This window comes from Atractosteus spatula, chromosome 2 (assembly GCF_055471065.1).
Source record: "Atractosteus spatula isolate fAtrSpa1 chromosome 2, fAtrSpa1.hap1, whole genome shotgun sequence".
Taxonomy (NCBI): Eukaryota; Metazoa; Chordata; class Actinopteri; order Semionotiformes; family Lepisosteidae; genus Atractosteus; species Atractosteus spatula.
In genome coordinates, this window is record NC_142707.1 from 73,405,566 (window position 1) to 73,417,112 (window position 11,547).

Here is an 11,547-nt window from a genome sequence, read left to right on the forward strand (position 1 = left end):
AGAACAAAATGAAAGTAGAAAGATAATACAGGTAAGACAGGTTACAGGAGTAACACAGATTAATATAAGTGGTACAGGAGAAGCACAAAGCTTAATTGTTTATGAATACGAAAGTAGATATGCTCCTCCTGCTTCAGTCAGCGCTGGACTTGCACACACAAAAGAGAAAGTCTGAATCTGCACAGGAGCCCAATTAACGCTGCTCCAAGGACATGAGAAGTCTGAACAGATCAGGCTTAGCCAGTGAATTACCACAGCTTTAGGCCTTGCACCTCAAATTAATAACTCAACATACTTGAACATCTTGGTATTTTGGAATTTCTATCCAAAGTCATTCCTCTTCTCATAGCTGCAAATCACTTTTCTAACTCATTTCATCTCTTTAACTTTTTCTTTCTATTTTACATGTCTTTATTTTGAATGTATGATTCACAACACACTCATAGGTTTTAATAAAAAAAACAAAAGTCTTCAAGTGAGTTCACTTAGATCAACCTGCTTATGTTTTGAGAGGATATATTTTAACACTGACATGCTATTTATCTCTAGGGACATCACATGACATATTTTGAACCAATCATAATGAGTTAGTAGGGTTTAATTGTCAAATAAGGAGTTAAATAAATTAGTATGAAAAGCTAGACTAGACTAAGCTTGCTTAATCAAGCAAATTATCCATCTATCCATTTACTGACTGCTTCTTTCAATTTAGTGTCACGGGAAAGCCAGAGACGGCAAGCAACAGGCACAAGCCAGGGTACACCCTGGAAAGGAAAGCAGTATTTTGCAGGGCAGACAGGCACACTTACACCCACACTTGTAACTTGTACTTGTACTTCATATTTTAAAATTCCATATTTCCTTTTTGTATAGTAGATTTATAGTAGATTTTAAAGTTTTGTAATCAACAGTCATCGTCATAGAGATTAGATATACAGTATAGTTTCATATCTTGTAATACATTCTTTCATTCTACTTGCATTCCACTTTCTAAATTACAGATTTACAACAATTTTCTTTACAGTTTTCTTTTCTGAAATATGTGAGTCACAAAAAAAAGGAAACGGAAAAAAAATAATATTTTAATTTAATAGCATAGATTGCAACTAGAGAAAAATGACCAAATGTTTTAATGATTTTCAGGGAAAAGGTTCATCAAAGAAGATGCCGGACTACATATCTCAAAAGTTACAATGAGTTTCATAGACTTTTGAAACCAGGGGTAAAGTAAACCGTAAATAACAGGGTTAACAAAAGAATTAAAATACACTAGCCAAGAGAGGAAATTCATTAGCACAGAAGAAGATGACAAATTCATGTTTGCGTCTACAAGTGTACAGATGTAATAGGGGACCAAGCAGAGCAGAAAAAATCCAACTACGATCCCTAATGTTTTTGCAGCTTTTCTTTCAGATTTCTTGGGGATTGTTCTTTGGACCCCAGCAGTTGAATATATTTGATCTGCAGCACAGCTGATGGCTTGTGTGTGTTTTCTAGCAACTATAAAGATTTTTAAGTAAAGTGCTAACATTATAGAACAAGGCAAAACAAATGTAATCAGTAAGTCAGCTGTGCCCCAATGTTCACTAATTGAAAGTAAGCAGTCTCCAAGGCAAGCACTCAGTTTTGCAGATTTGCTCATATTTCCATTAAAATAAATAAGTGCTATATTGTACAGCAGTGACACTAACCAGCTCAACAGTATGAATAAGCATGTTATTTTAATAGTTATTTTGGTGGAATAAAGCAATGGATCACATACTGCAAAATATCGATCTATTGCTACAAATACTAAATTACTGATTGAAACTGAAGTTAGCACAAACACAGAAATGTTATAAAGTATACAGAAAGTTTCCCCAAAATACCAACATGTTTCTATTAGTTCAATTAAAGAGAAAGGCATCACCATAACACCAACCAGAAAGTCTGCCACAGTCAGGGAGAGCAGGAGGAGGTTTGTTGGTGTATGGAGCTGCTTGAAGTGAGAGATAGAAATAATCACCATCAGGTTTCCACACACTGTCAGCATCACCACTGCCACTGCAGAAATATACATCACCACATACACAACTGGAGATCGCACTTCCTTAGAACAGGATGAATTATACAGTGGATAACAATAATTTAATGATGTAAGATGCTGCATCTCATCTAATTTCACTAGTTTGTAATCCATCAAAGTAAAGTAAAGAGCTGGGTTGTATATACAGTATATTAACAAGGAAGACACTTATTAAAACATGTAAAAAGTTTGAAATATATCATACTAGATTGAAATGAACCAGTTTCCAGACTTTTCTTTTCTCTTGTGCTTTCCTGTTTTTATGATAAAAGAGGGTTTAGTGATCCCGCCTCCAGCTTTCAGGTGTTGATGATCACTGCTTTTTTGTCTAATTACTCCTATTGTACTGGGAATTGTGTGCAGACCATAAAGTGTAATAATAAAGCTCAACTTCAATAAAATGGATAACAAGGAAGAATAAAGTTACTGTAAAATAAGTAAAATGTTAAAAAGGTGTATCTTTACAGGTGAAGATAGAGAACCAGATGGTAGAGAAAGGAAAGGAACTGCAGCATACAGTACCATGATTAAAAATAAAACTACCCATAAAAAGGCACATTCCAACTCTGTTGAGTTCATGTTCACAGAAACGGATGCACTTAAAATAAAACTTACAATTTTGCTAAATTTAAGTTTGGCAACCTTGACCTGAGTTTTGTTTTTGTCGGTTAATAATGTTTTGAAGAACATCGATTCGTTTGCAGTTTTTATTTTTTTCCCTTGTTTTTCCTTAGTCACGTGCTTTTCGTAAGCTCTTTCCACTTGGGTCTGCAAATGTGAACAAAGTACTGTATTTCTGTCACAACTGACTAGCTGAAGGGGGGCGGCAGCTAATCACTGTCCCACAGAAACAAAGCACCCGCTGGGCACCCTGTGATCTCACATGCAGATGTAAAATACAGTAAGACTAATAAATTATTTTTAAAAAGATTTCAAATTTGAAATTTGTATCTATTGTAACTATTAATACAGTGGTGAATATAACTGTGATTCTACTGTTTATCTAATGTTGCAAGTCATACACAAGTGTTGTTGGTTGAGTGTATTATTACTCATCGATTCAGTCAGCAATTTCCCACTGAATAAAATATACGTGCTGTGTTGTGCTGTGTTTTTCATTCAACGAGTGTCTGAGTCACTGTGTCCGTCCTATATAATAATGCCACAATATGTCTTTTATGTGTCGCAAAAAACTGACTTGCTTTAACAAAATATTATTACTAATCCTTTCACCTGGCAATCTACCTGAATTCCCAACTATATGAGAAGCCCTCCGTGAAACCAAAAGAACCGCAATTGAACGAGTTTTGATAATAAGAGAGAGAAGAGAGAAATAATAAGTCCCCCTTACCCCCATTTTGCTTTAAATTGCAAACGCATGTTAAATTAAATGTCTTTATTGATTCACAATCTGACAATGCAACGTAAATCGTTATCTTTGTCTTCTAAGTATCTTAATAAACTTTCAGCATAGCTTTCTCACAATTTAGATTTATTTTTCATACCATCGCTAACCAAAGCAGGAGCGTATTGTTCTTCCTCTTGGGATCAAACGTGGAAAGATTAGATTTTTATTTTTTGAAGTGTAATCTATACTAAAAAGCTGTATTTATTTAATACCACTTGATAGTTATATTAATACAGATAAGAATTCAAGTTGATACTGTTTAGACTTTTAATTATTTTAAACTGTATTACAGCATCGTACACATTAAACATGAAAAAGTTGGTATATTTTATAAAAGCAAAATTGCTCAGTTGGACAGTATAAAGCAAGTATAATTTTAATGTTTGTAATCGCTATTCTTGCAAGTACTGTACAAACACAACATATTGTCTGTCCAAACAAAATATTAAAATGTAAAAAAAAAGACAAAATAATTGAAAAAATGTAAAACAGTCTACAAACCCAATAAACATGACCATATACAGTACTAAACAAATTAAATTCATACAAAAATAATATTTTACAATAACAATAATAATGCAATAACAAATCATACAATAAATAATAAAATAAATAATAATAAGGATAATAATAAGAATACTAGAAAATATGATCAAAGTAGGTAAATAAAAGATAATTGCCCCAAAACAAAAATAAAATAAAAAAATGCATAGCAAACAAACAAGAGTAATATATTTGTTGATCTATTTGTAATTTAAGTAATGCAAATGATTGGTCATTGATTCAGGAAAGATACAAATGTCATCAAAGTCAAAATATATAAACTTTAATATGTTATTGTCTACCTGGTAGGTTATATCAGTCTCATATGTTAATGATATCTCAGCTCTCAAAGACAAGTAAATATGCATTTACTACCACGAACAACTACAGTTCACTAGGAATGACAACACCCAAGCTTAACCCGCTTGGCTGAGGACTGATCTCCCGGCCATAGGACAAGGAGACCAGGACCCCCATGCAGGGTGACCAAGGGGTAGCTGCAGAAGTGGAGATGGGGTGGATGTGGGATGCAAAAGACATGCAAGAGAGAGAGATAGGGATATCGTAGGTATTTATAGCGTTTGGAATAGGAATGGATTGTCAGGAGCGATTGCAAATGGGCAACTTGGTTGTTGTCATCCCTCCCGAACTTTTGTTATAAACTCCATTTCACTAGGAATGACAACACCCAAGATGAAAGCATCATGGAGCTAAACTGTGGCTTAGCCCGTTTGGCTGAGGGCTGACCTCCCAGCATTAGGACAAGGAGACCAGGACCCCCAAAAGAATCAAGCGGGACTCCACACCACCAATGCAGAACTATGAAGCATGGAGGAGGTGAGAAGAATTTGTGGTGTGAACTGTGAGTCATCGCAGAAGTTAGATAGCAACTGGGGGAGTGTTTGTTTAGGGTTACTGTATGTAAAGAAGGAAGGCTTCCAAAGACCTAGGCGATTTGCTTATTAAAATAAATAGGCATGAGCAGCAAGGAGGCAGTCTTGAGTTGGAAGAAACGTTCGCAATAGCTCCGGATTTGCGAGAACTTTGTAAACGGGAAAGGAAGTCACTGGTATTATTAAATTGGCTAAAAATGGCGGTGTTACCTGAATGGATAAGGGCCTGAGTTTTCAATTGTACCCCGAAAAACAGCAATGGAAATTGGAGACTCGTACTGTGAATAGAATGAGGGACGGAAGTAAACGGCAACATTTTGGCCTTCTATAACCATTGAATTTGATAAGAGTCTCCTGGGCAAATGGAGCGAGTGTGTAATGCTGAGGCATATAAACCTGTAGCCTCTTGGTATCCAAGGCAGAATGAAAGGAATGAACCCGGGGCCGAATTGGATGCCAGGGATAAAGACACGAATGAGTCAGGGACACAGGTAGGACTTACCTTAACAACAAGGTTATCAGGTAAAAATAATATCAAATTGAAATAATTGAAATTTAATATCAAATAAAAGAAAGAAAATGAAAATGCGATAATTGGGTGGATATGTGCAAATTTCAACAAAGTTTCACAAATTTAAATATTGTACATGGAGACATTTCTGTTGGAATAAAAATGATTAATTTAGTTTTTTAGACCCAAAATACAAGTAAAATAAAAAAGAATTCCTTCAAATGGTTATGTTATGAGAGCAGGTAGAGACTCTCGCACATTTAATCTATTCCTGCCCACAGATACAGCACAATTGGCAATTCATACACTGAGACCTTACTACAATAGTAAACTCAAGTTATACATATTGAATTCTGAATTATATATTTTGAATATTTTCCTATTGATCACAATGAACCAAAAGACAGATCTGCACTAGGCATTCTTCTAGATGCTAGTAAAAAGCATTTACAAGAAAATGGCCTTTTAAAATTATTTTAACTTGCGACATCTGAACAGTGGATTTATATAGTGTTGGAAAAAAGAAACGCAACATTTTCTGGAATGAGAATACTACAGTTATAGCTTATGTACTTTGACTAAAAGTTGTCAATATGTTTTAAGCCCCCTGACCAGGAATACAGCTTGTCCAGTGAGGCATTGCAACTTGCCAATCACACGAAAGCTTGTTAAGTGCACTTTTACCCGACAAGGTCCAGGTGGAACAAAGCCTGATAAGGTCACCTTTAAAAAGGCCTTAATTCAAAGCCTAGGTCACTCCAAGAGAAAGGCCACCCTTAGTCAGTTTTCTGTGCATCCCATAATGCCTCGAATGTCACCAGAAGCAAGGGAGAGGGCCATTGGCATGCTGCAGGCAGGCATGTCATGTGCCAGCGTTGCCTGACACTATGTAGTAAGCCGCTCCACTTTGTCTTGACTGCAGAGAAGGTTTCAGCAGACCGGCAAGACAGATGACCATCCAAGATCCAGTTACTCTCGATTGACCACACCAAAGCAGGACCGACACATCAGACTGGTCCATCTGAGAGATCGTTTCAGATCTGCCACCCGTACTGCTGCTGAAACTGCCGGCAGACACAATGCCCTCATCAGTGACAGGATAGTGAGGCTCCATGCTGTGACCATTCAGAGGCCCTCTGCTCACACCTGACTGGCTTGGGCCAGACAGAGGCTGTGATGGACTCGTCAGCAGTGGCATCAAGTCCCCTTCATAGATGAGTCACTCGTCAGCCTATTCCACGCAGACAGAAGGGCCAGAGTGTGAAGGAGGAGGTGTTGCATTTCTTTTTTCCATCGGTATATATCTATCAGGAGCAAAAGGCCTAAAGTAGAAAAACACCTTATTGCTAAGTTACCCAGTGTGTGTACTAATAAAAAAGGGTGTTTGCCATATTATAAGACTAATTCAATGTCAGTAATTCAATATCAATGTACAGTGCCCTTCAAAGTAGTGGGACAAAAACCTAAAATTGGCATTTCCCTGTTGTATACATAAGAAATTGAAATTCTCATAAAACAAATTATTCAGAGTTCGAAGGTCACCTTTTATTTTTAGGATTTATTTTGCAAACACACTTAATCATTTTTCAACCAAATGTTCTGTCCCCCAAAATAAAAGTGACCTTAAGTTGGGACAAAGCAAATTAAAGAAGTGAAAAGGTCAGTATTTTATTGCAAATCCCTTTCTTGCAATTAATGAATCAAGCCTTCCTCCCATTAACATCAACAGACTCCTTTTTGCTTCATTTTGCCAGATGTTTTGCCAGGCTTTAACTGTAGCCTCTTTAAGTTGCTGCTTGTTGGTGGGGCTTCCTGCCTTCAGTCTCCTTCTGATCAAATGAAACGCATGCTCAGTTGGATTCAGATCTGGTGATTGCCAGTTTAAAATGCTCCACTTTTTCTGTCCCATGAAACTCCTGTGTTAAGCATGCAGTGTGTTTTGGGACATTGTCCTGCTGCATAATGAACAGTCTGATGCCATTTTTTCTCTCATTTGCAGACAAGATCTGTTTGTTTATCAATGAACTCATCCTACTGCTGCTATCTTTAATTAACTCATCAATAAAGACCATTCAGCCTGTTCCTGAAGCAGCCATACAAGTGCAAACCATGATACTCCCTTCACCATGGTTTACTGAAGAAGTGGGTTGCTTATGGTTATTGGCTTCTGTGGTTTGTGGTACTCGAAATTGAACAAAAAAAGTGCCATTGTTGTATAAAAGTAAAACATTTATGCATAACCAATGCATAAAAGGGAATATTCTCTGCTTTTGTCTCACATTCATCTTGTGATTTGAAATCCAAATTTCCTGAGCATACAGTTATAACGGGCTCATTTGATATCTTGTCGCAATACTTTTGGAACGCAATGTATAGGTTAATTCCTGAAAACTATTGACTGCACTCCAAGCGGTCTGTATGACCATCAGTTTGGACTTGCGACACTTTGAACATGTCCATTTCTGTTAGGCCAACATTACCAGCCTATCCTCATCTCTGCGCATTACAACCAATTTAGCTAGAGATGATAGCTCATGTCACGACTCACAAATGAGTCAGCAGTAGATGAACCTCTGAATGCATCTCTTTCTGAGCAGCCATATTGTTATTGCTAGTAGCGCACTTTTTTTTCTGAATGGCTTTTTTCACATTCTGAATGGCTACATCTGTGTATTGTAGACTTAAAATAAAATAGATTTAACAAAGCAACTGTTTCAATAACGTCTAGCAAAACACACGTGACTCTTTTGAAATTATTTTCAGCATCGAAGTGCTAAATTCGATTTGTATAAACAGAGTGCAGTATACTGCAGTGTGCTTACTGCCAATACAAGTTTTGGCACACATTCTAGATGATTGCATCTGCATATTATATTATGGTTTCTGTTTAGTTCTGTTATCTCGTCTAATTTTTTTATCCTGTTTTGCATAATTGATATTTACACACTTTATTTAAGCACTTTTTTTTCTTACCCAAACTGTTTTGTAACAATTTTATCCGGACTACATGAATCACACCACATGATGATTATATCACACTATAATATGTCAGGATATGTTTTGATGCAGTGATACTTGACTGTAATGACTACTGATTTTCACCAGCTTTTGATCACATATTTTCTTTTAATCATGTCATTTCTCAGTCATGTTATTTCTTTTAAATGTTATTTACTTTGCTCTCTTCTAATCAACTTTTCCCCCACTGAGTTCAGTCAACAGGTGAAGGTTGTTCCCTAGACTACTTAACAACACCAATTCTGCAGCCATCATTAAGACTAATTAACAGCAGGTGTGACCATTAAATCTGCTGATGATATAAATATCATTCTACCACCAAGAAATTTTCAGATACTAAAGCCAGCAAAGCTATGCTTGTTTTGTGTTTTCTTTGTTAGTTTAATCCATGTGTGCTGCATACATTTTGGTTTTGTGATATTTCTTTTGCATTTGAAATGTGAATATTTAACAAAATTATATAACGGACTTTAACATCAATGGAAGTGACAGAACTTCAAGCAGCACATTTTTGTTTCGAGTCTTACAACTCATCCTGTATTAAGGAAGTCCGTTCTACAGCTGTGTATGTAGTGATGTATATTTCTGCAGTGGCAGTGGTGGTGCTGACAGTGTGTGGAAACCTGGTGGTAATCATCTCTATCTCTCACTTCAAGCAGCTCCACACACCAACTAACTTCCTCCTGCTCTCTCTGGCTGTGGCAGACTTTCTAGTAGGACTAACTGTAATGCCTTTCCGCTTAGCTGTATTAATAGAAACCTGTTGGTATTTTGGGGAAACATTATGTTTACTTTATAACTTATTTTGTGCTGTCCTAGCTTTGGTTTCAATTTATAATGTTGTGTGTATAGCTATTGATCGCTATTTTGCTGTGTGTGACGCTTTACAGTATTCCACCAAAATAACAGTTAATATAGCATGGTCAATGATATTGCTAAACTGGTTTTTATCACTAATATACATTTTGTCTCTAGTGTATTTCAATGGGAATTTTTCAAATTTACAGAACCTGTTTACATGCTTTGGAGAGTGTTCAGTTTCAATTGACGAAACATCAGCAGTAGTGGATCTACTAATTGTATTTTTTGTACCTTCCTCTATAATGATAACACTTAATTTAAAAATCTTTGCTGTAGCTAGGAGACATGCTAAAGTAATCAGTGCTGTTACTGACCAGACAATTTCCATGAATGAAAGTAAAATGTCTACAAAACTATCTAAGAAATCTGGAACAAAAGCCGCAAAAACATTAGGGATTGTAGTTGTTGTGTTTCAACTGTGTTTGTCACCGTATTATACATTCACTCTCATTTATCCAAATGTTAATCTATCTTCTTCTACTGTAGTTATTAATTTTCTGATTTGGTTGATATTTTTTAATTCCTCTCTCAATCCCATTATTTACGCTTTGTTTTACCCCTGGTTTCAGAAGTCAGTTAAACTGATTGTAACACTTAGGATATGCAAGTCAGCTTCTTCTTTGATTAATTTATTTCCAGAAAATGTCTAAGTCATGCATTTCTTTCATTTATATCAGTAATTTTCTTCCAATTCGAATATGTATTCTGTGGTTTACCCTTGGTTTCATAAGGCCGTGAAACTGATGTAACAGCCTTATATTATATGAAAGTTAGCTTCTTTAATCAGTATGTTTAATTTGAGAACATGTACAGTGCTAACAGTATGCTAATGTATTAGGCATATCTTATCTGTTTTTCATCACATAAAGTGACATGTACACATTAGGCATTGTCCATTCAAATGATTAAAATGTAATAAATGCTAAATAATTGAAAAATATGTAAAAAATCTAGCAATCGAGTGAACACAGCCGAATGCATTAGAAATAGAGATCTAACCAGAAGATACTTGAGAAAAATATAATAATGCTAAAAAATAATCTAATTATGATGATGATAATAAGAAAACTGGAAATATCTGGAAAACAAAAGATAGGTGAGGAACAAATATAAAGATAAAAATATGATAGAGAAGATAAATCCAGTTGTTCGTATCTATATGTGGACTCTCATATAGATTACCCAGCAAAAGCAAAATCTGAGGCAACAATGTACTGTAGTAATTTACAATAAAAGTTGAAATCTGGCTTATTAGATTTAGTGGCTTTAGTGAAGATATTGTAGTATCTAAGGACCTCAACAGAAGTTTAAACTCATGGAGTAGATGCTGCCAGGAAGATGCTATGTAGATTTTATGGGTTACTAAGCCAATGCAGCATCTGTGAGTGTATTGGGGGGAGTGTCAGATATTAAACAGAAAAGAATATATATATATTTTTTTATTTTCAACTCTCTAGCTGACCTAGCATTTGATTTATTTACAATACGTTTAATTTTTTCATTAAACCTCAAAGTGGCATCATAAAGAAAATAAACATGGTTGCAAACTTCTCCAAAGCCATGTAGCTGACCTTGCAGCAGAAACATCCTGTGGTTTTGCTTCTTCACACATCAAGGATTATAAAAGAATGCAGCCCATCACAAGTTCCCTCAGTGTGACAACTATGGCCAAGACACCCAATCCAGCATTACAAAATTCACAAAAATTAAGCTAAAATAGGTGTCAAAAGAGAAAGCACTTCAACCACTTTAGAGATGCCAAATGCTTCTAAAAATATAGTTTTAACAGAATAAAGGGAAAAGCAAAAAACATGGATATAAATATTGGATTATAATTACAAAAGTATACATAGTAGCTTTAGCAAATATACAGTACAGATGCAGCCATTCAAAATGTGTGGTAAAACCCCATAGCGTGGGAAAACATCTACAGCCTACCGCAGTACATGATTGGCTAGCCAAAATGGCCGACAGGTGAAACGATTGCATCTTTTAATCTCTCTACTGTGCATGTTTAAAACTGCTTAATATAATATATTACTATGGAAATGTACAACTTGGTAGCTGAGCATAAAACTAACAGAAGCATAATGTCTCTGAACAGCATAAATTATATTAATTTAGGAATATAAATATATTATACAAACTGTATTTGGCTGGTAGTGGTAGTTTAAATAAAAAATACACAACAGAGTCCCACTGTCTTTATGAATACTTACTGTGGTTATTTTGGAAAAGTTTTGATGTG

General features: G+C 35.6%; 2 protein-coding genes across 2 annotated transcripts; one reads left to right on the forward strand and one right to left on the reverse strand.

The window, feature by feature from the left end:
- Positions 1-1,129: 1,129 nt before the first annotated feature.
- LOC148840228 (trace amine-associated receptor 13c-like) lies at positions 1,130-2,158 on the reverse strand. Its single transcript, XM_088936712.1, has one exon. It carries the CDS (start codon positions 2,147-2,149, stop codon positions 1,130-1,132), a length of 1,020 nt encoding a protein of 339 aa, XP_088792838.1. The 5' UTR covers positions 2,150-2,158.
- A 6,759-nt stretch (positions 2,159-8,917) lies between these two features.
- Positions 8,918-9,949, forward strand: LOC148840229 (trace amine-associated receptor 13c-like). Its single transcript, XM_088909325.1, has one exon. The coding sequence runs from the start codon at positions 8,918-8,920 to the stop codon at positions 9,947-9,949; it is 1,032 nt and encodes a 343-aa protein (XP_088765451.1).
- The last annotated feature ends 1,598 nt before the right edge of the window (positions 9,950-11,547 follow it).